We start from the raw sequence: 27,004 nt of genomic DNA, 5'->3' as shown, positions 1-27,004 counted from the left end.
AGAAAAATAGAGTCATGGAGTGTTAGAGCTGAAAGGATCTTCATTCTGATGGCAAGAATTTCTGCAGCCTCTCTTGTTGCCGCCAGCCTCCTATCTCCTCCCCTCTCCCAACCTTGCTGCATCCTTTTAGGTCCATGTTACTCTCAAAGAGGATGAAATTTGAATGCCAGGATTCAGCAAATTAGATAAGATAAGCATTTCTGCCATTAAAAAGAAAAACAACCCAGTTATTAAGGTCATATACTTTATAGTGGCAGAATCTGAGCCCAGATGTCCTGATTCCTGAAGAACGTGATGGTCAGTAGTATCTTTTTACCATGCAAACACCAGAATAATAAGGTGATTTCTTTTGCCGTTAAAATAACCCTTCCCTTTCCAACCACAGAATATCTTGACGCTCTCACCAGTCCTTACATACGCTTATTCCCTCATTTGATAAACATTTATTACTTTGTCTTAAAAGACAAAAATCCTAAATCCTAAAGGATTTCAGTTCAGTTCAGTTCAATCACTCAGTCATGTCCGACTCTTTGCGACCCCATGAATCGCAGCACGCCAGGCCTCCCTGTCCGTCACCAACTCCTGGAGTTCACTCAAACTCATGTCCATCAAGTCGGTGATGCCATCCAGCCATCTCATCCTCTGGCATCCCCTTCTCCTCCTGCCCCCAATCCCTCCCAGCATCAGAGTCTTTTCCAGTGAGTCAACTCTTTGCATGAGGTGGCCAAAGTACTGGAGTTTCAGCTTTAGCATCATTCCTTCCAAGAAATCCCAGGGCTGATCTCCTTCAGAATGGACTGGTTGGATCTCCTTGCAGTCCAAGGGACTCTCAAGAGTCTTCTCCAACACCACAGTTCAAAAGCATCAATATGTTCTTTTTATTTAAATTGTCTAATTTGCTGGCATAAAGCTGTTCAGATAACTTCCTTGTTCTTAGCCTTTGTATTCATTTCCTTCCTTGGTACCTGTTGACTGCAAGTCTTGACCTTTTTCAGGAGTCTCCTAGGCAGATTTCATTCCTAAATCTACATACTGAATTAAACTGAGACATTACCTGAGACACTGCTTGAGACATTGCCTTGACTCTTTTCTCTGGTCCATTTAATTGAAAAGAGTAAGTGTAAAGCTCACAGAATAGTGGATTCCTAGATTTTCAAAAGATAAAATAAGTCATAAGATCCATTCTGAGTACCTACTTTGGTATGATATTTAAGACAGATATTTAATAAACCACCTGTCTCCACTCACTGGACAGTTAGTGGGAAAAAGTATTTTATTACACTGTCACTAACCTGTATCCATCCCAGATGAAGTTGGGATCTGCAGCATGATACAGTCAATGATAAAGAGGATAAAGCTGTTTGAGAACAATTTATTGCTTTGAAGATATGAACATAGGAGCCCCACAGGAAGTCACAAAATGTGGATCATATCTGGTACAGATTTTGAAGTAAATTATAGCTAGAAACATTACAGTATTATATGAACAATCAGTCAATAATAAATACATCTCAGCGTATGAACTTCTATGTCACTTGTTGCTAACTTTTAATGTGGCCCGAGAAATCTGAGAGATGGTCTTTGGAAGAATATATCTGTGTCTTTGGCAAAACTATACTCAAAGTCTTTCCCATCCATGCTTTTCTAAACCTCATTTATAAATGCTACTGCTGCTAAGTCGCTTCAGTCGTGTCCGACTCTGTGCAACCCAACGGACAGCAGCTCACCAGGCTCCCCCATCCCTGGGATTCTCCAGGCAAGAACACTGGAGTGGATTGCCATTTCCTTCTCCAATGCATGAAAGTGAAAAGTGAAAGTGAAGTTGCTCAGTCGTATCCGACTCTTTGCGAACCCATGGACTGCAGCCTACCAGGCTCCTCTGTCCATGGGATTTTAGTCATACATATTTCAGGAATAATGCAAGAACATTTCTATAAAATTTCAGGAGAGAGATGATTTTGGAGCAGTGAAGAAGAATGAATAAAGCTTATCAAAAAGGATGTGGCCTCTGATTTAGATATTTCAAATCACTTCTAGTATACCTGGGTGTGTGAGACATTGTGTCTATGAATAAAGAGAAAGTAATCTGGGAGGAATATGGTACCAAGTAAATGTTTTACTATTTTAAAAATGTTCAGTAATGTACTTTTCTTATTTTTATAGACTGCAGTCTGATAAATCTATTGATATATGTTCTAACTGACCTTTATATACATTTGAATAGTGTGTTTGTCATTTTCTTAGGCAACAAGATGCTGCCTTAGACTCAGCGACTCCTGATGAAAGCACACTTCCAAAACTAACCACTTCTGCAATAGAGAAAGACATCTTGGTAACAAGATATTTCTTTGTCAGTATAATTAAAAGTAAAGGAAGACCTTGAAGGTGCTTTTATGCTTTTGAGATTATTCTGCACTTCTTCCTTATGGAACTATGTGAATGTGAGAGTAAATATGAAGTTCTATAAAATTGCTCTGTTGGATGAATGGAGGAAATCGTACTCTCCCTTGTCTCCTAAGACCACAGAGAATCTCAAGTCTCCTTGCTCCTATGTTAAAGCTAGCCTCATCATGTATAGCTTTTCCATGTCTTTATTCTATGAGAAATTATCTTAGTTATGTAATGTACATTTCACAAACCATATCAGCTTACTTTATTTTTTTGTTTTTTTTTTTAGCTTACTTTAAAAAAGTGATTCTTCAAGGATTTCAAATATAAAAATTTTAAAAAGTAAATATCAAAGACTTTAACATTACTAATTTGAAAGTATTTTGATATTTGAATTCTTTTCTAAGTGACTTGTAAAAGCTTGTGAAAATACATTGAAGTTAAATGCCCATTACTAGAGAAATACTGTCACATTTTAAATTAATTTCTCATGCACACATTTAACAACATTTGAAAATTATGGTATGGACTACCAATAGGCCAATTGGAAATTTCATAAATCCTATGGTATAATATTTCTGAGATTAATGAATAGGGAATATTGATTCACTTACAGCTTTTAATATCTACTTCTGATTGACAATAATACAAGGTCCCTAAAGCCAATTTTCACACAATTCTACTTCCACGTGGGTTCTGTTTAGCGTATTACATATTTGGTAATCTAACTTCTTTGAACTGTGGTGTTGGAGAAGACTCTTGAGAGTCCCTTGGACTTCAAGGAGATCCAACCAGTCCATTCTGAAGGAGATCAGCCCCGGGATTTCTTTGGAGGGAATGATGCTGAAGCTGAAACTCCAGTACTTTGGCCACCTCATGCGAAGAGCTGACTCATTGGAAAAGACTCTGATGCTGGGAGGGATTGAGGGCAGGAGGAGAAGGGGATGCCAGAGGATGAGATGGCTGGATGGCATCACTGACTCGATGAACTTGAGTCTGAGTGAACTCCGGGAGTTGGTGATGGACAGGGAGTCCTGGCATGCTGTGATTCATGGGGTTGCAAAGAGTCGGACACGACTGAGTGACTGAACTGAACTGAACTGAACTTCATGTTTATAACATAGTTATGAATTAAGATAAGAGCTTTGACTTTCATGAGATAAAAATCATCTTTTTAATATAAGTAAGTAAGTGAAGTCACTCAGTCATGTCCGACTCTTTGCAACCCCATGGACTGTAGCCTACCAGACTCCTCTGTCCATGGGATTTTCCAGGCAAGAGTACTGGATGGGTTGCCATTTCCTTCTCCAAGGGATCTTCCCGACCCAGGGATCAAACCCGGCTCTCCTGCATTGCAGGCAGATGCTTTACTCTCTGAGCCACCAGGGAAGCCCCAAATAGGAGAGATCAGATAATACCAGGGCTTCTAAGGTGGTACAGTGGTAAAAAACCTGCCTGCCATGCAGGGGACACAAGGAAAGTAGGTTGGATCCCTGGGTCGGGAAGATCCCCGGGAGTAGAAAATGGCAACCTACTCCAGTATTCTTACCTGGAGAATCCCATGAATAGAGAAGCCTGGCAGGTTACAGTCCATGGGATCATGAAGAGTTGGATTCGACTGAATGACTAAACAGAGCACACACAAATAATGGCAATACAAATTGCAGAAGACCATTTTTTATAATTTGTAAATTATTTGTTCTAAAACTTTAATTTTGCTAAGTAGTTTTATTTTTGATAAATACTTCTCTTATTATAGTACTAAAGTGAAAGTGCTAGTTGCTCAGTCATGTCTGGCTCTTTGCAGTCCCAGGGACTGTCGCCCACCAGACTCCTCTATCCATGGCATTCTCCAGCAAGAGTGGGTGGCCATTCCCTTCTCCAGGGGATCTTCCCAACCCAGGGAATGAACCCAGGTCTCCTGCATTGCTGGCAGATTCTTTACCATCTGAACCACTAGGGAAACCCATTATAGTACTAAACCCATCTCCATTTCTTGCTCTCTTTTCTATAGAGATATTACTATTATATCCACCATGGAATTGATACGGACCATGTAGCACCAATGGAAGATTCTTGGCTGGAGCATGTATTGAATTTAGTCCCCCAGCATCTGAAAGTCCTCACTAACAGCATACTTGCATTGTCTGATGAAATGAGAGAAGATTATCTTCTTAGTGTAAAAAAATCCATAGGTAAATCAGTGTTTCTCTTTGCTTTATGATTTGAATGTATCATATTAAATATGAATTTTTGAAAGTTTATAATTGACATCTATACTTGAAGCTATTTATTATATTTATTATGCTGTTTATTGTTTTGCTGTTATATTGCTTCAGGTCTCAGGCAAATTTCATTAATAAAGTGTAGCAAAAAAATTTCAAAGCAGTCTTTCTATTTGTAGGGGTATATCCCCTCAACAAAGAACATAACTGAAAATTTTAATGTTAGTTAGCATTCAGTTCAGTTCAGTTCAGTCACTCAGTCGTGTCCGACTCTTTGCGACCCCATTAATCACAGCACTTCAGGCCTCTCTGTCCATCAGCAACTCCTGGAGTTCACTCAAACTCATGTCCATCGAGTTGGTGATGCCATCCAGCCGTCTCATCCTCTGTCATCCCCATTCTCCTCCTGCCCCCAATCTCTCCCAGCATCAGGGTCTTTTCCAGTGAGTCAGCTCTTCGCATCAGGTGGCCAAAGTATTGGAGTTTCAGCTTCAGCATCAGTCCTTCCAATGAACATCCGGGACTGATCTCCTTTAGGATGGACTGGTTGGATCTCCTTGCAGTCCAAGGGACTCTCAAGAGTCTTCTCCAACACCACAGTTCAAAAGCATCAATTCTTCAGCGCTCAGCTTTCTTCACAGTCCAACTCTCATATCCATACATGACCACTGAAAAAACCATAGCCTTAATATTACTGATATCATAAAGTAGAGTGTGATCAATTACAAAATTATTGCAATGGATCAGAGGTTAGCAAACTACAGCTCACAGGCCCAATTTGGCCCGCTTCCTGTTTTTGTAAATAAAGTTTTGCTGAACACAGCTACACACATTAACTTGCATATTGTCTTTAGCTGCTTTTATACCATAAGAGACTGAGTAGTTGTGGTAGAGATCTTGTGGCTCACAAGTTGAAAATACTAGCAATCTAACCCTTTATATAAAAGTTTGCTGACTCGTGGTATAAACCAATAGACTCTAAGACTGACTAATAATCAGCATCATTTAAAAAGTGCTCATTTCTGCATCCATCTGAATTAAAACCTCTGGAGGCAGGTCTTTCATATCTATGCTTTTTTAAAGAAAGGTTCTCCAGTTGTTTGTGGTGGTAAGCCTGATATAACTGACTCTGTGTCAGAGCGGGAGAAATCATATTGCTTTGAAATGGTCTGGGAACCCTTCAAGGAGGAGACCATTCATTGCATTTAAGACTGCTTTGAGTGTGTCAGTCATGTCAAGAGCCAAATTCTTGCCCCTGAAGAGTTCATAATGTAATAAGAGGGATGGACAGATTACTAAATGATAAAGCGGAGTAGCAAGTACAGTGAGGAGAGAAATCGAGAACATGTTCTAAGGGAGAAGAGGCCATGTCTGATTTGTTAGGAAGGACTCGGGGGTACCTGGACCGAGTCATGAAGGATGAACATGTACTGGGAAACGTGCATGGCCTAAGAAGTGGTGGGAATGATAGTAGACAAAAGTGAAAGGCTCTTCTGGGCTTGCAAGCCCTTCTGGTGGCCCAAGAAAAGGGTGCATTTCAGGAAAGAATATTAAGGGCTTACAAAAGGCAACTTCTTAAAAGCATTTGAGGGTAAAGGAGAGTCACTGAAATATTTTAAGCAGAGGGGTAGTAACATATTTGCATTTTAGAAAGAGCATCTTCAAAGAAAAGTAGGAAGAATAGAATTAACTGAATTAAGGACCACAGAAGCAGAGGGAGCTCACTTTACTGATTTCTTAACAAGATAGTTCTATGCTCTTAAGCAATTTAAAAGAGAGCAGAGCAATATTTATCTTTCCTCACTGAAGAGAAACTACTGCTCTGTATTGTTGATTTTCAATTCAATAAGACTACTTTCAGTGGTACATAGCTCAAAAGGAAAATATAGTATTACAAGAAATGATTTTCAAATGAAAGAATGGGACATCATTAAGAAAGAGTACATACATTCTCAAAGACACAGACATCATAGATTTTCTCAAAAAAAATTTAAAAATCTCTTGTGTTTATAAATACACACATTGCTCATTATTTTAAAAAGCTTAATGTAAACAATTTTAAAGGAGTTAATTTTGCAGTTGTTTGGGAAATACTGTAATTACTGTAAGATTGTTGATAGGAACTTTTCAATTTTCTTTTAGTTGATTTTGTTTTGAAAGATCCTAGAGAAAAGGAAGATGACAAAAAGGTAGAAGAACTTCCACCCCATCGTGCTGAGTAAGGAATCAATTTTCTCTAAGAATATTGACTTTGTGATCATCTCTGTGTATGTGGATATCTTTATACACTGGTTATATTTTCTCATATATATGTTTATATGTGTACTTCATTTATACAAGTGGTTGTATTATCTTTATGTATTTAAGCCCTAATATGTTATGTCTGGGCTTCCCAGGTGGCTCAGTGGTAAAGAATCTGCCTGCCAATGCAGGAGACAGGGGTTCCATCCCTGGGTCATGAAGATCCTATGGAGGAGGAAATGGCCACCCACTCCAGTATTCATGCCTGAAAAATCCTATGGACAGAGGAACCTGGCGGGCCATAGTTCATGGGGTTGTAAAGAGTCAGACATGACTAAACACAAACACATTATGTTTACAAATTGTTGGATAAATGGATAGACAAGCAGACGTACTGACAGATGAATGCCTATGTGGTTAAAATATAAGTATGCTGGTGAAAGAACTTGATACAGACATTTGTATTTGCACAGCTCCAAGCATGGGCTTCAGATATGATGCAGACATGAAAGCTTGATGGCATTTTGAATGCCTCAAAGCACATTGGGAATGTTACAGAAAATATGCAAATATAGAACATATTTCATTTTATTACATGGATTAAAATATAGAATGCATAATACGAAAATTCACTTGCTATATATTTTCCCTAAAATAATTAGTGTTTTTAGGAATACATTTCTTAAATAGTTTCAATAGAACTTATGTGATTAAGTAAGCACTTCAATTTTGCTTTGTTTCTTTTATATCATTTAAAATTGCCCCAAATTGTTTATCTTAACAACTAAAAACAGAGTCAATATATTTTCTATGGAGAATATTTTTCTCCCAGGTATAGACAAAAATTATCCTTTGTAATTGTAAAGGTGGTATGGCCACAAATGACAAACTGAATTAAACTTACTATATATTACAACTAGACTAAGTGTTTAAAATTAATGAGTAAAAAAAATTACAGGCACAGAATATAAATGTTTAAATACACTCTGAAAGATGAAGATGGCCCATCTTTAATATATAAAAGATGATTATTCAAGTTGGAGGAGTTACAAAATATTATTATTAAACCCTCTATCATTCGTGTCTGACTCTTTACGACTCCATGAACTACAGCCTGTCAAGCTCCTCTGTCTATAGAATTGTCTAAGCAAGAATACTGCAATGGGTTATCATTTCCTTCTCCAAGGGTTCTTCCCGACCCAGTGGTCGAACCCTGGTCTCCTGCATTGCAGGCAGATTCTTTACCATCCAGCCATCAGTTACAGAATACATGTCTTTAAATAGAATGTTAGTGTTCCTGATTTTGTAATGACCTTTAAGTCAGAGGTGAAATTTAAGGAGATTTCCAGGCTAGACTATATTCTTAAAATGTTTTAAAACCGATAGGGGTATAAAATGTTTAAATGTTTCCTTTTAAAAAAGTCTTTGAAGATGTACATAAAACATAGCTGGCTATTCTTTTCTGCTTAATTACTGTTAGTTATTTGTGGACTCCATCAGATCAATCATTTAGGGAAAAAATGTCCTTATATAATAAAAATTCAAATCTAATTTTATATGCATTAGAAAGTATACTAAACCATAATGAGTATGACCTTTATATACTTTAAAGCGTAATTATATAACATGTTTTATTATTACCATGAGGGATCGTTTAAATTAAACTCAAAAAAGTATTACTCAAAAAGTATTTTGAATATTAGAATATTTTTTGATTTTTAAAGAAGATAATTAAATATTTTCTCTGTTTTCAGGATGGAAATTCTTCCAAAGCCTTGGAGGAAATCATTTTTAGCTGCAAGCACTTATATTCGGGATCACTTGAATGCAATGAACCCTACAATGTTGTCGGTGCTAGATTTGTGGCACAGTACTTTTAAGTAAGTATTTCTGGCCTTACTGAAGTTTTTTTTTTGTTGTCTTTTTTTTAAGAGAGATGAAAGCTATTCTATCTTAATTATTTCATTTATTATTTTAACTATAAATTTTAAAAGTCTTGCAAATTTAACCTAAGTATTTAAACATGGTTGTAAATAACAGAATTATATAGAGCAATAAGTGAGCATCACCATCATCTCTAATCCAATTCTCCCTTCCCCACCCCCCACCCAATTACCACATTTATTTTAAGGAGTAGTCATAGTTAAAGGACCGAATTGCCATACCTTGTTTTAAATCCCATGGAACATTAGCTGCTACAATAATCTGTATTGTTCAGAGACCTAGGAAGTACTGCCCATGTGACTGGCATGAGGTGAAGTTTCTGGGCAACTGTTGGAGATTATACCTCTCTGTGTGGGTGATGTCATGGTGTGAACACTGGGGGGCACTGTGGTGCTAAGGGTCTTGGCCCTAGGGCTGAGGACAGTGTACCTCACAGTTTAGAAGCTCGAGCTTTGTATGCTTCCCCTGTGCCATCCCTTCTGAGGCACTGGGGGGCATCCTAGCAATAGGCACACGTGGACATATGTATTTATAAAATATGCAGAAGTAATATAGTTTTATATTATTTTTCTCAAAGAGACCTCTCAAAACCTGGGTGGATCTTTGTCTAGAGGACACGGCACCCAGGTCTCCAGGGTGGTCCGTGAACCTTTTCTCACCCTTCCAGCCAAAGCCGCCACAGTTTACTAGCAATCTGCTCTCCAGGGTCTCTTGGTTCTTAATAGCAGGTATTGTTATGAAGGCACAATAATGAGCATATTTTCTCGCCTCCTGCAGACCAGCGAAGGGAAAGCTAAGAGCTCTGTGTGCTACAGAAGTGCAGCTGTTGTTTCTGTTCTGGGAAGCCCCCTGGACATACACTGGGGAGGCCTCGCTGACCAACTTCTCTGAATTCCTTCCGAAGTTGGGATCCTTAGCACACAGGAGCACCTAACCCTAACCAGGAAGTTAAGCCACCCAGAATCACCCCAGCTCTGCCACCCTCCCATCAGAGGCTTTCCAGTTCCCACCTGTGGGATGAATGTGGGTTTGCGGTGTCTGAGGCCCCTCCTCAACCCTCCCTCTGTTCCTCTTTCCCCTTCTTCCTTTGTTTAACAAATTTTAATTTAATCTCTTTGTACAGATACATATGTAAAGTGCATTGTTCTTTACTTTACCTGACTTCACCAACCTGGACTTTCTTTTCCTCATGGCTTCCCTTCTTTCCACCAACCCAGTGAAAGACATGCTAAGCATTAGTGGGGCATCTTCTCTCATTTTTTGTTCTGGGCTCTTGTAGCCAAATGTATATGTGTGGCCACACACATGTGTATACATGCTGCTGCTGCTGCTAAGTCACTTCAGTCGTGTCCGACTCTGTGACCCCATAGACGGCAGCCCGCCAGGCTCCCCCATCCCTGGGATTCTCCAGGCAAGAACACTGGAGCAGGTTGCCATTTCCTTCTCCAATGCGTGAAAGTGAAAAGTGAAAGTGAAGTCGCTCAGTCGTGTTAGACTCTTAGCGAGCCCATGGACTGCAGGCTACCGGGCTCCTCCATCCATGGGATTTTCCAGGCAAGAGTACTGGAGTGAGGTGCCGTTGCATACATGACATAAAACTGGGCTTTGTCAGTGAGACAACTTAACTGCTAGAAATGATATCTTTTCAACTTTCCGTTGTGTAATGTGGATTTATTTGTCTTTTTGAATTTGTCTTATAGGAATAGGAAGAGGCCATCTCCCTGCCCTGTGCTTTTCTCATTCCTTTCTTTTGGGTACTGGTACTCAGATATCTCTCCTGGAGAAGGCCTGTGATCTAATTTTGTATGCAATGATAAGATCATACAATATAGTATATTGTTTTCACAAAGGGTGTTTATATGCAGTAGTACATTTTCAAAACACTATCACAGTGTGGTTTTTGTTTTATTTTATTTTTTTAATTTTATTTTATTTTAAAACTTTACATAATTGTATTAGTTTTGCCAAATATCAAAATGAATCCATCACAGGTATACATGTGCTCCCCATCTTGAACCCTCCACCCTCCTCCCTCCCCATACCATCCCTCTGGGTCGTCCCAGTGCACTAGCCCCAAGCATCCAGTATCGTGCATTGAACCTGGACTGGCATCTCGTTTCATACATGATATTTTACATGTTTCAATGCCATTCTCCCAAATCTTCCCACCCTCTCCCTCTCCCACAGAGTCCATAAGACTGTTCCATACATCAGTGTCTCTTTTGCTGTCTCGTACACAGGGTTATTGTTATCATCTTTCTAAATTCCATATATATGCGTTAGTATACTGTATTGGTGTTTTTCCTTCTGGCTTACTTCACTCTGTATAATAGGCTCCAGTTTCATCCACCTCATTAGAACTGATTCAAATGAATTCTTTTTAATGGCTGAATAATACTCCATTGTGTATATGTACCACAGCTGTCTTCCATTCATCTGCTGATGGACATCTAGGTTGCTTCCATGTCCTGGCTATTATAAACAGTGCTGCGATGAACACTGGGGTACACGTGTCTCTTTCCCTTCTGGTTTCCTCAGTGTGTATGCCCAGCAGTGGGATTGCTGGATCATAAGGCAGTTCTATTTCCAGTTTTTTAAGGAATCTCCACACTGTTCTCCATAGTGGCTGCACTAGTTTGCATTCCCACCAACAGTGTAAGAGGGTTCCCTTTTCTCCACACCCTCTCCAACATTTATTATTTGTAGACTTTTGGATCACAGCCATTCTGACTGGTGTGAAATGGTACCTCATAGTGGTCTTGATTTGCATTTCTCTGATAATGAGTGATGTTGAGCATCTTTTCATGTGTTTGTTAGCCATCTGTAGGTCTTCTTTGGAGAAATGTCTATTTAGTTCTTTGGCCCATTTTTTGATTGGGTCATTTATTTTTCTGGAGTTGAGCTGTAGGAGTTGCTTGTATATTTTTGAGATTAGTTGTTTGTCAGTTGCTTCATTTGCTATTATTTTCTCCCATTCTGAAGGCTGTCTTTTCACCTTGCTGAGGGGTTTCCTTTGATGTGCAGAAGCTTTTAAGGTTAATTAGGTCCCATTTGTTTATTTTTGCTTTTATTTCCGATATTCTGGGAGGTGGGTCATAGAGGATCCTGCTGTGATGTATGTCAGAGGGTGTTTTGCCTATGTTCTCCTCTAGGAGTTTTATAGTTTCTGATCTTACGTTTAAAAATATGGGTTCACAGATGGAGCTGCCAGAATACACTGGGCTGACACTGGAGGATGAGCATCATTGCCTAATATTGGCCATAAAGGGCTAGACTTTGTCTGTTACACAATGAAAGGAGGCAAGAGACAAAAGCAAAGGAGGAAGGGGAAGAAGTAAAAACAACAAAGCTGAGATAAGAAAACAGTAAATAGTATGCTGCTGCTGCTGCTGCTGCTAAGTCGCTTCAGTCGTGTCCGACTCTGTGCGACCCCATAGACAGCAGCCCACCAGGCTCCCCTGTCCCTGGGATTCTCCAGGCAAGGACACTGGAGTGGGTTGCCATTTCCTTCTCCAGTGCATGAAAGTGAAAAGTGAAAGTGAAGTTGCTCAGTCGTGTCCGACTCCCAGCGACCCCATGAATTGCAGCCTACCAACCTCCTCCGTCCATGGGCTTTTCCAGGCAAGAGTACTGGAGTGGGTTGCCACTGCCTTCTCCAGTAAATAGTATATGTTATGTGTCCAAAATCAGTGTTCAGGGTTGTAGTGGCAGAGATAAAATTGGCAGAGATATATTTAGTTGTAGCAGCTAAAGCAAGGACAAGTGAGAAAGGAGCTTTGTGGTCTGTGGGTGGGAAGACAGCCCTACCAACTCCTATGTTGCCTTTGTTGGTGTAAGTCATTTTCACTCTGTGTGAATATTAAGAGTGGGCTGAATGGCATTGAAACATGTAAAATATCATGTATGAAACGAGATGCCAGTCCAGGTTCGATGCACAATACTGGATGCTTGGGGCTCGTGCACTGGGACAACCCAGAGGGATGGTATGGGGAGGGAGGAGGGAGGAGGGTTCAGGATGGGGAACACATGTATACCTGTGGCGGATTCATTTTGATATTTGGCAAAACTAATACAATTATGTAAAGTTTAAAAATAAAATAAAATTAATTAAAAAAAAAAAAAAAAGAGTGGGCTGGGCTGTCATAGTGCTGCTCCTCTGAGTAGAAGCCAGTGTTGGACACACAGGGCATCCTTACTCTGAGTCTGCCCTGAATCTCAGCAGGTCTTGAAAAAATAGGCCATCTTTGTGTGACCGTCTGGTGGTTCAGATGGTAAAGAATCTGCCTGTAATGCAGGAGACCTGGGTTTGATCCGTGGGTTGGGAAGATCCCTGGAGGAGGGAATGGCTACCCAATCAGTGGGAGATCCGAGTGACTAAGCATACACGCTCTGTGTAACAATGAGTAAGGGGTGAGTTGGGAATGGTAATGCAGAAAATCATCGGAATGACTCTAAAATGCCTGAATGTGGAACCCTAAAGGGATGCTCTCTAGATGAAAATGTGCAAATTCTTGCCATTCAATATTTAGGCTTATAGAACCCACTTAATGTCAAAAATGGTATTTATAATGTAGTCAAAAATGTACATAACATCCAGGTATTTTTGTTTGAAAAATGGTGTATGCAGGGGGACACAGACATATATATATATACAGTATATATATTAGTGTAGAAATTATCATAGAAATTACAGTAGAAATCAGAGGATGTCAAAGAAAAGATAAAGTGGATTTTTTAAATTCATGGTTTGACCAAGGTGAGCCCAATAAAATATTACTAGAACACCATGGATTAATTTACTGTACAGTACTCAGAGAGGATACAACTTGATTACCCTTTAAATTAAGAGTGCTTAAAAAGGTGCTTAAACTAACTCATAATAAGAGAAATACAAAGAGATTGAAATAAAAACTACATTGAGATATCATTCTATTTTCCATTGGATTGACAAAATTCCAATATATTAACATCATGCATTGTTAGTGAAGATTGGAGAAATGGGCACCCTTTTGAGGGGAATCTGGTCATATCTATCAAAATTATAAATTCATTTATTCTTGAATCCAGCAATCTCATTTCTTGGAAATTAGCTTACAGATGAAAACCTGAAAATATAGCAAGTGATAGAGATTAAGGGTTCTTTATTGTGCCAGGTGTTAAGAGGATAAGCCTGGAAACAGCCAAGTAACCATTGATAGTAGACTGGTTCAATAAATGATGGTACAGTCACACAATGGAATACAGCCATGAAATACAGATGAGAACAGTATCAATGTGCTGCTCTGGAAAGGTCTCCAGGATGTTTTAGTAAGTGAAGAAAGCAAGTGCAGAGCACTGCCTAGAGTGTGCTACTTCGAATGCAACAAAGGAGGATAACTGGCAAGAGCACATGTTTCTAAATTCATGGAGCAAGCAAGAAACGTGAGCACTTGGGGTGTGATTGAAGAGGCAACTTGGGCCCAGTAAGAAGTGAGATTGTAGCAATTCCCTGGTGGCTCAGACGGTAAAGCATCTGCCCGCAATGTGGGAGACCCAGGTTCGATCCCTGGGTTGGGTAGATCCCCTGGAGAAGGAAATGGCAACCCACTCCAGTACTCTTGCCTAGAAAATTCCATGGATGGAGGAGCCTGGTGGGCTACAGTCCATGGGGTCACGAAGAGTCGGACATGACTGAGTGACTTCACGAAGAAGTGAGATTAGCTTTGAGAACCAGAAATCAAAGTCAGAGGCTGACTTGATGTTAAGTCTAGAGTGTTGGGCCAAGACTGCTGAAGACCCTTCTGCCTGAAATCAGTGATGGATCCAAGAATCAGGGTAGGTTACAGACTGTGATGAGCATCAAGTGGCGGGTGTGAGGATGGGAGGGATCCATGACTGACTGCTGAGTCTCCAGAAATTGACATCTGCTTGCTTGCAGCAGGTAAAGGATAGGAAGAGTTCAGAGAAGAACCCAACATTCAGTCTGGATGATTTGGGACTGTTATTTGTTGAGTATCTTTTTTTCCTGACTCTTTTGTAGTTTTAAACCAGTGATTAAAACTATTGTTCTACTCCTAGATTGTTGTAGGAATTGTCCTGAGAAAGTAGGACTAATGTCGGGTAGTATTTTTCCCATCTTCTTAACAATTCAGCATTTTGACCAAATAGGGGGCGTTATCAGGGATTTCATGGGAAAAGTTCTATAAAACTTTTGTAAAAGCCTGTCAGTCTCAAAACAGGAAAGATGGGTGCCCTGTGCTTAGAATTGTCTCTTGTCTCTAAATCAAACACCAAGGAAATGCAGGGAAAATTGGTCTGGTTGCTCAATGGCACAGTGGATTCCAGGGCTCCTGCCCTAGCAACTGCCCTTATTCAGGGCTGCTTCACATGGCGTGCCCCTGCACCCTGATTTATAACTACCGCTTTAAAGCAGAAAGTCATGTTGAACATGTTGAGCTAGAAGCCTAAAGAGAGCAGATTATGTTTAGTATGTGCCGTCATGCTACATTTTAGAAATATTTTATGTAAAACTTTGCTTTGCTCTGCTTAGTTGTCCAGAGTAACACATTACCAATGATTCTTCAGCAATGGCTCTACCGACTTTGAGCATAATATATCACTGATGTCATGTACTGAACTCATTATAATCTAGGAGATGGACTTCCACTTGTGAAAGGAATATAAATAGATGTGAAACGTGTTTTATTTACTAACCAACATTTTATATTGGTCTTTAAGCAAAAATTAAATGTAATGTTTTAGTAGTGTTTACTACCTTTCAGATAACATAGAAAACATTTGATCATGTAGAAATTGAAAAGAAATTTCTTTAGGAAAGTAATCTGTAGTTAAATTGAGGTGAATAACAATGATACTAATAGATACTATTGCTCTTTAATGTGCTAGAGAAAATTCTTGAGTGAAGCATGTTTGTAACAAGGATCATAGTGTTGTAGTCAGAACTGAAAACTATTGGCTGAAGTAAACACAGTTTTCTGAAAAAAAAATAAAAATAAAAATCACACAAGTTCAAAATATTTTTTTATACACTGGGTCATAATTAGGTGTGAGAACTCCCTCACCTCATGGATTTCTAATATCAGGATTGTTCTCTTTTCAGAATGGGTACAGTTTTTGTTTTAGGAGGAGTGGACCTTGTAAGCTTTGAGCCCTACCTCTTTTCCTGTTATAACTATTCTAGTTTGAAGAAAAAGTCAGTCTAACTAGGCATAAAATTTCAGTTATTATATCCTTCTATTGTATGGCATGCTTTCATTATATCAAACTGTGTTCCTGTTGAATTTAATTATATTATTTTAAAATTAAAATAATTTATGTTCTAGAATATTTTTAGGAAACACAAATTTTAGTGATAAAACCTAGGAATATTGTTTTTGAGAAGGGAACAGCCAACTAGCAAAATATCAAATACCAAACAAAGCCACTCATACATATATGACTGTTCATTGACATCTCTTGCAGAAAGTTACGGTTAGTTGATATAGAAGAATTTCACAATCGTCAGGATGCATTGGAGCTGTCAACTTTTCAGACAATTGTCATGAAACACATGGAATCTGCCAAAGAGACTCTACTGAAAATGTAAAGTTTTGAAATTTCATGTACAAAAAACATACATTTTAAAATGTGATGATTGAGCTACTATAGTTTAACTGCTTTCAGAAAATCTCATTTTAACAAGTTTGTAATCATTTCTGATTGAGAGTTAAATATGATGTCTTTAACTGTCTTGCTCTGTGATGTCTATCCAGATGTTCTATGCAGCATAGATAGTATAGAAACTAAGATGGTTATAATTGATGTTTTTTTTCAATGTCTTGTTTCTACCCTCTCCTCTGAGTGTAGGGTTGGATAACACAGGGGCGGGAGGGTAATGATCATCAACTAATCGTTCTCCAGATACTTCTTTGAGTCTGCCAGGAATACATGCAAAGTAATATGCCTATTACATCTTGATTTTGGATGGAGGATACAGAAGAGTTTAAAGACGATTATAGGGGAAAATATTCTTTAAAGGAGTTTACAGTTGTATTGGGAGGTTAGACCTATCAAATGAGAATTAAACATCATTTTGATTCGGCCCTTCAAAATGCAATAGCCACATATGATAATTATTGATACTGGTCCCAGATAATATGTTCTGAAACAATACAGGAAAATTGTCTCTGTTAGAGGTCATTAAGTTATTACAAATAGAACATTGAAATTGGATCACATTTAAGATAACAGAGGACATGAAACTCCAGCTTGGTTTTATGATTTCTGAAAGGTACTTAGAAAGGTATCTTTTAACAGCTTATGGCTAAATCTTTCCTTTCTGTTTTTTCTTCACTAATACATTAGAAGCAAATTCTTTGATATTATTTGAAAGAACTTTAGACTTTTATGTAATATTAGTATTTATTTCTTATAAAAAATAGAGGAGAAGTGCGGAATGAAACTTCATAATTAATTGCAGAGAAAAATATGACCTCATAAGCACAGAATAAAAATAAATATAACTTATTCTATAACTTTAGGGTTCTACCCCAGGAATACATTTCCACTGCAAGTTTTAGTAGACTGGATGTCAAAGAAAAGAGTAGAGGATAAACCTTTATTGAATTATTTTGATGAAAGATGTAGATTGATTAACTGTATCTCTTAATGCTGCTTAATTGATTCTGAGGGAAGATCGCTCTGACCATACTTTAAATAGGGATCCAGAATGTGTTTTATCGTGGCTGAAAGGCAGAACATCAGCTCACCACAGTGGAGAAACAATTAGTAAATGATTAATCGTGACATCTATGCCAAACCCTAACGTCTTCTTAGTCCTCATCCTTCACTTCTATTCAGCAGTTTCTGTAGTTTATCACCACCGCCTTCTCTAAGTCTCTGTTCTGTGTCCCTGTGTCTATTTCTTTTTTGATCTCTTTTTCTGACTCTACTTAATCTTACTATCTTCTCTAAGAGTAGAGGCTGTGCAGGTATTTGCTTTCATTTTTCTTCTCTATATTCTCAACAGTTTCATGATTTCTTCTCTCTTAGCTGTCTTAAGAGCTTACGTTTTCTGAGCTCTGTGTCCCTCTTATAAAATTTCTACTGTATATCTCCAGTTGAATGAAATGTCAGCACCTGATTCTCAACATTTCCATAACAGTATTTACTCTTTATTCCAGACCTGCCATTCTTCTTCTTCTGGACCGTTCCCAGGCCAAGTTGAAAAGTTTTTTACTTTTTCTATCTCTTTTACTCATCATCTACATCCTCACCATCCCCAGGCTGCCTCTAGCCATGTTCAGTGTATCTCTAACTATTCTTTTTTTGTTGAGATACATTTCACTTGTCTTCATCTCTTGCCTGAGCTACTGGAAACTTCTCAGTCCCCTTAGTATCTGCTGTATCTGGCTTTGCTCTCTCCCCTTAGTATTTGCTACCTATCCTCTTTACCTGTTGCTTTAGCAATTGTGCCCCGTTGCAGAAGGATATGCTGTTTATTCATAGAGCATAAGCTTGTCCCAAGTTCTTGTATTTAGCTCCCAAGTTCTGCAAAGTCCTGCATACTTTGCCCCACTTACTTATTCCAATTTTCTAGTCTGTTAGCTCTGATACGGATAGCAAAATGATTAGATATATTAGCCCTACCTCTCCCACCTATTTTTCATATCTTCTACTTCAGATTCTTTTCTCATGGTCTTCTTAACTTCATTTTTATCTATTCTTTAGTGAAATTGCCCTCTTCACTAGAAAACTCTTCTCTATTACCTAAGTAGAAAATATGACTCTATCCTTTGATTTCAAATGTATCTGCTTTTCTGCTATGACACGTTGCCTTCCTTATTCTAAAGATAAAGGATTATGTCATATTTTTCATATCTCCTGAGGCACTGTCCCTAGCACAGAGGCACAAAACATGTATTTGTTAAAGGGACAAATACATACATTTAAAACTTTGACCTCTCTGGGAGCATTCAGGCAACTCTGGAACTTATACTGACTGCTTAAAAATTCTATCTTATGAAAGAGGTACAAATATTCCTTAATTTTAGTGTTGGGCAGTGGTTTTGTAAACTGAAAACTTGGCTTATCACAACATGTCTGTGAATATGAAATTCATTGTTTTCCTTTTATTACAAGGATGCATATACATTTGAAACTTGTTCTAAATCAGTCACTCTTTTAGAATTTCTCATTAAGGAGGATAAGAAAAGAACATACTTGATTTTGTTGTTTTGTATCTTGTTTTCAACTATCATTGTGAAATAGAATAGCATAAAATATCAAGTGGGTTGAACCAAAAAAGGCCTCCCTTGATTTAATGTTACTCATATTTTAGCTTTAAATTGACAAATCCATGGGAGGCGTGCCTTGTAATATCCAGTAAAGATAATTTTTATAATATCCAAAGAGTGTCATACATGGAGTTCAAGTTACGTTTTTATCACAGCATCATGTCATTGAGCCATTTTCCATTGTCTATGATTAAAATTTCTTAGGAAGGATGAAATATGCTAGCACTTACATTTCAGAAAGTGGATAATGTCACTTGGCAATATACCTCTCTATGAAGACCTTTGGATGTTCAGAAGTTACTGTTAATGTAAGAGGAGTAATTCACTGGAAGTATTAACTTTTAAAAGTCTTTTGTTCTTTGAAGGTGGTTTCCAGAAGTGCAGAATATTTATTATCAAGGTAATAAAAAAAAACTATTGCCAACTGGTGACAGCAGTGCCAAAATGGAATCTTTTTTCAACTGTGCTGCTACACTTATGACTTTACAGCTGCAGGAACTCGCTTTGGTTTCCATGCAAGATTACACAGACTTAATTGCACAACCTCCAGTAAGTAAGATTCAGTCATACCAATATTCACTTACCAATTTATTTTCAGTTCTTTGAGAGTGGATAATTATAACTTTTACCAGTGAGAGATCAGAAAGTGTATCTTTAGACCTATTACACTTACCTGTTTTAAAAAAGACTTAGTGTCAACATACATGTGTAGAATATATTATTATTATTATTATATTAGTGAGGTTAGTGGGAATAAGTGAAAGTTCCCATCATTGGGAAATTTGGGTCATGATGACTGGGGAAGATTTCTTCAGACAACTCTTTTCTTACTGTAAGAAGGTCCTGATACAGGGTGAACAGTCTGGGAATTTGAATATTCTCCTCTTGGGCTCCTTCTTGCATGATTCTAGAGCCCCACTGCTGTACACATCTTCCTTTTTCTGGCATCTTGACCCTATAGTAGATACCAACAAGTCTAGCTGGGAATGGCTCTTATCTGTTTTGGTACAGCTCATCCTTGGGTTAACTGTCTAGGTCATGAGAGGAAGGGTGTATTCTAACTGGACCAGTGCCCTCCTTAGTCTCTCACAATTGATATGCATATTTATGGATACTTTATAATATATATATTTTATACAATTTCTTTGTTGCAGGATTCTGTTAGGGCCTTTGAACATCCAGGTTTTGTCATGAGGCTGATTCTTGATAACGACACCATTAAGTTTGAACCTGATTTCAATGATTATACAGACATCCTTCTAAATGTTTATGATGTCATGATTAAGGCTGTAAATTTTGTGCCAAGAGTTGAGACAAAATTGTATTCCAAATGGGTAAGTAGCAACGATATTCTGATTGCTTGAATTTGCATGACAGTATTTCCTTCAAATAACTTCTAGAAGGTGTAGACTGGTATCCTCCACTTAACAGAATATAAATGACTTAATCACATTGGCTTATAAGGCAGTTTTGCTTCAAAACATACTATTTTCCCATTAGCTTCTCTTTAATACCGGTTTCTTAGAACAGTCTTTCATTGAACTCAGCTGAAAACTTTCTGAGGGGGAAGAATTAAAGTTGTGATCAGGTCTGGCCTCCCTTCTCTCTTTGGCCAAATATTTAGCAACATTCTGCTGAACTACAATATTTCAACAGTAGTTATTGCAATCTAGTATATGAAATGAGCATGTCTGAAAATTCATTTACTTAAAAGCTTTTCAAGTTTCCTAAGTCCAACCGTTAGCTTTCTTTTTCCTTTTTTATTTTTTAAATAGTTTATAAGTATTTCATGCATAAAAAGAGTACAGGACTCTTTAAAGTTTTAAGGCTAATGTTTAAAGTTTTAAGTAGTAATAAAGTCAACACCTTCATGCCTTCAATCTGACTCATACAATGACTGTGACCTTTAAACTCTGCCCTTCAGTTGTCCTTCCCTGTTCTTAGTTCTGTTCTTCTACCTTCTAGCAAAGGATACACTATCTTTCATTTTATAGTTATTATTCTGAATTTTTAAAGATAAACTTACTATCAATACACAGCTGCATATTACATTTCTTTCTAGTTTTTCCATATTGTTGTATAGATGGAGTCATCTTATAAATAGTCCATGACTTGTTTTATTTTACTTAACATTGTGATTGTGACATTATTCATTTTGAGAATATTATTGTCTCCATAGATATAACTTTTATTTTTGCTTTCTCAGGGCCCATTAACTTTTTTTTTTCAAATAAGCCTGATCATTTTTGATAGTCTCTTGTACTTGGTTATATATTCATTACTCTTCTCTGTTTGCTGATCTGAGTCCTGCTCCTGGTGGTTTATTTCTGTAAGTGCCTTTCCTTTATTACTGTGGCCTTGTACAAGTGAGAACTTTATGCAGGACGTCTTTGAGGCCTTGATTTGAATTGGTTCCTCTGGAATTTACATATTGATACGTGCTCTTGAGGCCCCTGCAAACCCAGTACCCTTTTAAACAAAACTTTTGCCTGAGGATTTGGTGGACAATACTGATAGTATGAACATTTACCCAAATCTGTATGAGAACAGGTCTGTGGCTACAAATTCTTAAGACAACCACTCTTTTTCTTCTCCACTGAAAAACAAGGCCCAGATAAGACATTTTCTCTTTATTGCCCCCTCAACTTGCAGCATTCTGAAATTTTATGTCCCGAGAACCTGCATTTTGAGGTTGTGTCACCTCTCAATGTTCCTGGTTTTTTGTAGGGATACCAGTTATGACTTCCCACCTTACTTATTTTATGATGAATATTATTAAGATTCACATTGTTGTTGTTCAGTCACTGAGTCATGTCCAATTCTTTGTGACCCCATGGACTGAGTACACCAGGCTTGCCTGTCCTTCACTATCTACTGGAATTGCTCAAACTCATGTCCATCGTGAGTCAGTGATGCTATCCAATGATCTCATCCTCTGTTGCCACCTTCTCCTGCCCTCAATCTTTCCCAGCATCAGGGTCTTTTCCAGTGAACCAGCTCTTTGCATTAAGTGGCCAAAGTATTGGAGCTTCAGCTTTAGCATCAGTTCTTCCAGTGAATATTCAGGACTGATTTCCTTTAGGACTGACTGGTTTGACCTCCTTGCAATCCAAGGGGCTCTCAAGAGTCTTCCTCAGCACCACAGTTCAAAAGCATCAATTCTCTGGCATTCAGCTTTCTTTAGGGTCCAACTGTCACATCCATACATGACTACTGGAAAAACCATAGCTTTGACTATAGGGACCTTTGTCAGTAAAGTCTGTGCTTTTTAATACACTCTCTAGGTTTATCATAGCTTTTCTTCTCAGGAGCAAGCATCTTTTAATTTCATGGCTACAGTCAGTGTCCACAGTGGTTTTGGAGCCCAAGAAAATAAAATCTGTCACAGTTTCCACTTTTTTCCCCATCTACTTGCCATGAAATCCTGGTACCAGATACTGTGATCTTCATTTTTTGAATATTGAGTTTTATGCCAGTTTTTTCACTCTCCTTTTTCACCTTCATCAAGAGACTCTTCAGTTCCACTTCACTTTCGGCCATTAGAGTGGTATCATATGCATATATAAAGTTGTTGATATTTCTCCTGGGCAATCTTTATTCCAGCTTGTGATTCATCCAGCCTGGCATTTTGAATGCTATGCTATGCTATGCTATGCTAAGTCACTTCAGTCGTGTCTGACTCTGTGCGACCCCATAGATGGCAGCCCACCAGGCTCCCCCATCCCTGGGATTCTCCAGGCAAGAACACTGGAGTGGGTTGCCATTTCCTTCTCCAGTGCGTGAAAGTGAAGTCGCTCAGTCGTGTCTGACTCTTAGCGACCCCATGGATTGCGGCTCCTCCGTCCATGGGATTTTCCAAGCAAGAGTACTGGAGTGGGGTGCCATTGCCTTCTCCGTCGAATGATATACTATGCATATAAGTTAAATAAGCAAGGGGACAATGTACAGCCTTGTTGTACTCCTTTCCCAATTTTGAACCAGTCCATTCATTGTTCCATGTCTGGTTCTAACTGTTGCTTCTTGACATATAAGTTTCTCAGGAGACAGGTAAGGTGGTCTGGTATTCCCATCTCTTTAAGAATTTTCCACAGTTTGTTGTGATCCACATAGCCAATGGCTTTCATGTAGTCAATGAAGCAGAATTAGATGTTTTTCTGGAATTCCCTTGGTTTCTCTGTGATCCAATGGATGTTGGCTACTTAAGCTCTGGTTCCTCTGCCTTTTCTAAATCCAGCTTGTTTATCTGGAAGTTCTTGGATCATGCACTATGGAAGCATAGCTTGAAGGATTTTGAGCATTACCTTGCTAGCCTGTGAAATGAGTGCAATTGTACGGTAGTTTGAACATTCTTTGGCATTGCCTTTTTTTGGAATTGGAATGAAAACTGACCTTTTCCAGTCCTGTGGCCACTGCTGCATTTTCCAAATTTGCTGGCATATTGAGTGTAGCATTTTAACAGTATCATCTTTTAGGATTTGAAATAGCTCAGCTGGAATTCCATCACCTCCACTAGCTTTGTTTATAGTAATGCTTCCTAAGGCCCACTTGACTTCACATTCTAGGATGTTTGGCTGTAGGTGAGTAACCACACCATTGTGGTTATCCGGGTTGTTAAGACCTTTTTTGTATATTTCTTCTGTGTATTCTTACCACCTCTTCTTAATCTCTTCTGCTTCTGTTAGTTCCTTGTCATTTCTGTCCTTTACTGTGCCCATCTTTGCATGAAATGTTCTCTTGGTATCTCCAATTTTCTTGGAGAGATCTCCAAGTCTTTTCCATTCTATTGTTCGCCTCTATTTTTTTGCATTTTTCACTTAGAATGTTTTATCTCTTCTTGCTATTCTCAGGAATTCTGCATTCAGTTGAGTGTATCTTTCCCTTTTTCTTTTACCTCTTGTATCTCTTCTTTCCTCAGCTATATGTAAGGTCTCCTCAGACTACCACTTTGCCTTCTTGCATTTCTTTTTCTTCAGACTAGTTTTGGTCACAACCTCCTGTACAGTGTTACGAACCTCCACCCACAGTTCTTCAGGCACTCTGTCTACCAGATCTAATCCCTTGAATCTATTCATCATCTCCACTGTATAATCATAAGGGATTTGATTTAGATCATACCTGAATGGCCCAATGGTTTCCCTACTTTCTTCAATTTAATCCTGAATTTTGTAATAAGGAGCTCATGATCTGAGCCACAGTAAGCTCCTGGTCTTTTTGTTGTTGTTGACTGTATACAGCTTCTCCATCTTCAGATTGATTGTATTCTTTGCAGTCGATTTCATTGTTGATCATCTGATGATGTCCATGTGCAGAGTAGTCTTTTGTGTTGTTGGAAAAGGGTGTTTGATATGACAGTGTGTTCTCTTGACAAAGCTCCCTTAGCCTTTGCCCTGCTTCATTTTGTACTCCATGGCCAAACTTGCCTGTTACTCCAGGAATCTCTTGATTTTCTCCTTTTGCATTCAATTCCCTATGATGAAAACGATATCCATTTTGGTGTTAGTTCTCGAATGACTTGTAGGTCTTCATAGATCCATTTAAGTTCAGCTTCTTCAGCATTAGTGGTTGGGGCATAGATTTGGATTTTTATGATTTTGAATGGTTTGCCTTGGAAACCAATCAAGATTATTCTGTAGTTTTTGAGATTGCACCAGAGTACTGCATTTTGGATTATTTTTTTGAGTATGAGGGCTCCTCCATTTCTTCTAAAAGACTCTTGTCCATGGTAGTAAATATAATGGAATCAGTAAACTAAAATGGACAAGCTTCACATTAGACCCAACAATTTCACATAAATTTTGCATATGCATATCACACATTGCATAAATTTTACAATATGTATTTATTTATCCTAAAGTTCTTTTTCAGAAAGGATGACACCAAACATCTATTGTGCCCCAAGAGTAGGGTTGAGATGATGGTGAAGGTGGTGGGATTCACTAATATTCTCATGAAGCATCTAGTTCTTAAAAAGTGTGATTTCTTGAAATGCCCACTAGGGGACATAGTGGGCAAACGCACCCTGGATACCTGACCAAATTACCCAGTTCGCTGAGGAATCCTTTGATATTATCAGTTTAAAAGCTGTAGGATATTCACTACTGGCAATGATTTTTGTTTGTGATAGTTAAACATCCCTTCTCTGGAAAACAGGCAAAGAGAGAGAGAGAGAGAGACAGTGTGTGTATTTAAAGTATATCTTGGTTCAAGATAATAAACCATATTTGCACATTTACTTGTCTGTAGAGATTTGTTTGCTTATTTAAAATTGTTGACTGATAGTTTGTCCATGTTATTCTAATGGTTGTAGCAGAATGCAAATTTTGCAACTAGGGATTTTAGTCTGTTCTAGTTGCTGTTCACAGAATCAAAACTCAGGGTCGAATCAATGAGTAAACAGTCTTTCTTTGTTCCAGATAGATTACTCCTCAAGGTGACTAACTATTGTGACCAAAGACTATAATCAAATGACATTGAACTGACTTATTTAAAGAAAAAAATAATGTACAATGCAAACACTACCTTTTAAGCTAGCATATACAGTTGCACAAATAAAATGTGAATTTTGCTGTTTTGATATTCTAAATCTTAATCTGTGCATGTTCTCAAGTGACTGCTCTTTGACCCATACAGAAAAACAAAATACACCTAGATAGCCTCTAAGAAAAACAAAACATTATATGAAACCTAGGTATTTAAAATATGCTGTGATTAGACTGAATTTCCTTCTGTAGACATAGATTAGAAAAATCAGAGTACCTTGAGAGTAAAAAGACAATCTGCTAAGATGGGCATTTTTATATAGCTAAATGATATGGTGTGCTTACTTTGTGGCTCAGCCCTCAAGAATTCGCCTGCAATGCAGGAGATGTGTCTTTGATCTCTGTGCCAGAGAGATCCCCTGGAGTAGGGAATGGCTACTCACTCTAGTATTCTTGCCTGGGAAATCCCATGGACAGAGGAGCCTGTGGCAGGCTACAGTCCATGGTCTTGCAAAAGAGATGGACATGGCTTAAGTGACTAAACAGCACAATACAAATGATATGGTTACCTTAATTTAAGGTATTTTAAATGACTCATATGGTTTTTATCCTTTTGTTTAGGAAAGTAAGTCTAAACCAACAATCTTGAAGCCAATAATTCTGAATGAAATTGTCGAAGCTCATAAAGAAAAGATTAAGGAGGTGGTTGTGCGTGAGAGCGTGGCACCCATTGAGCACCTCAGATTTTATGACAAGTATAATTTTTTAATTACCAGAAAAGCTGAGCAAGATGCTGATGCTTTCCTTGCAGAAAATCATCATTATGAGAAAATAATACAAGAAATTCGCAAATACCAAAAACTCATAGAGGATATACAGTACACATCTAGAAAGGTAAATCTCCCATTTTGTACAGCTGGTCTTTGTACCTAGTGATCTTTTCCCTGGTTTATTAGGATGTATTCTACACTGTACAGTGAAAGAATCAGACTGTTATTGTCAACAGACAACTATGTACTGGACTTTTCTATCTGCCAAGTATATGGTAAGCCCTGGCTAGATCAGATCAGATCAGATCAGATCAGTTGCTCATTCGTGTCCGACTCTTTGCGACCCCATGAATCGCAGCCTCCCTGTCCATCACCAACTCCCAGAGTTCACCCAGACTCACGTCCATCGAGTCAGTGATGCCATGCAGCCATCTCATCCTCTGTTGTCCCCTTCTCCTCTTACCCCCAATCCCTCCCAGCATCAGAGTCTTTTCCAATGAGTCAACTCTTTGCATGAGGTGGCCAAAGTACTGGAGTTTCAACTTTAGCATCATTCCTTCCAAAGAAATGGAAATAGGCAAAACAAGATTCTTCTGCTCAGAGAGCTGAAGGTCTACCCTGCAAGCCTGACTTTTAAGTACTTTCTTTAATTTGACCCTTCAAAAATATCAAGAACTAATTTT

The 27,004-nt window shown here is 38.3% G+C and overlaps 1 protein-coding gene across 7 annotated transcripts in view; it reads left to right on the top strand.

The window, feature by feature from the left end:
• DNAH7 (dynein axonemal heavy chain 7) overlaps positions 1 to 27,004 on the top strand; it is a 257,248-nt gene that overhangs the window by 36,388 nt on the left and 193,856 nt on the right. For 5 of the 7 annotated variants that reach the window (XM_019974246.2, XM_019974250.2, XM_019974240.2 and 2 more), the window contains 8 exons: positions 2,245 to 2,332; positions 4,403 to 4,583; positions 6,756 to 6,831; positions 8,609 to 8,734; positions 16,260 to 16,379; positions 19,438 to 19,621; positions 20,227 to 20,406; positions 26,173 to 26,445. In XM_019974246.2, the coding sequence (XP_019829805.2) occupies positions 2,245 to 2,332; positions 4,403 to 4,583; positions 6,756 to 6,831; positions 8,609 to 8,734; positions 16,260 to 16,379; positions 19,438 to 19,621; positions 20,227 to 20,406; positions 26,173 to 26,445 (1,228 nt within the window). Of the gene's footprint in view, positions 1 to 2,244; positions 2,333 to 4,402; positions 4,584 to 6,755; positions 6,832 to 8,608; positions 8,735 to 16,259; positions 16,380 to 19,437; positions 19,622 to 20,226; positions 20,407 to 26,172; positions 26,446 to 27,004 lie in introns of those variants that run through there. The other 2 variants (XM_070769571.1, XM_070769584.1) reach the window with 2 other exon arrangements.

This window comes from Bos indicus, chromosome 2 (assembly GCF_029378745.1).
Source record: "Bos indicus isolate NIAB-ARS_2022 breed Sahiwal x Tharparkar chromosome 2, NIAB-ARS_B.indTharparkar_mat_pri_1.0, whole genome shotgun sequence".
In the NCBI taxonomy this organism is placed as follows: domain Eukaryota; kingdom Metazoa; phylum Chordata; class Mammalia; order Artiodactyla; family Bovidae; genus Bos; species Bos indicus.
Note: the sequence above shows the minus strand (reverse complement) of the source record. Positions and strands in the feature narration are given on the sequence as shown.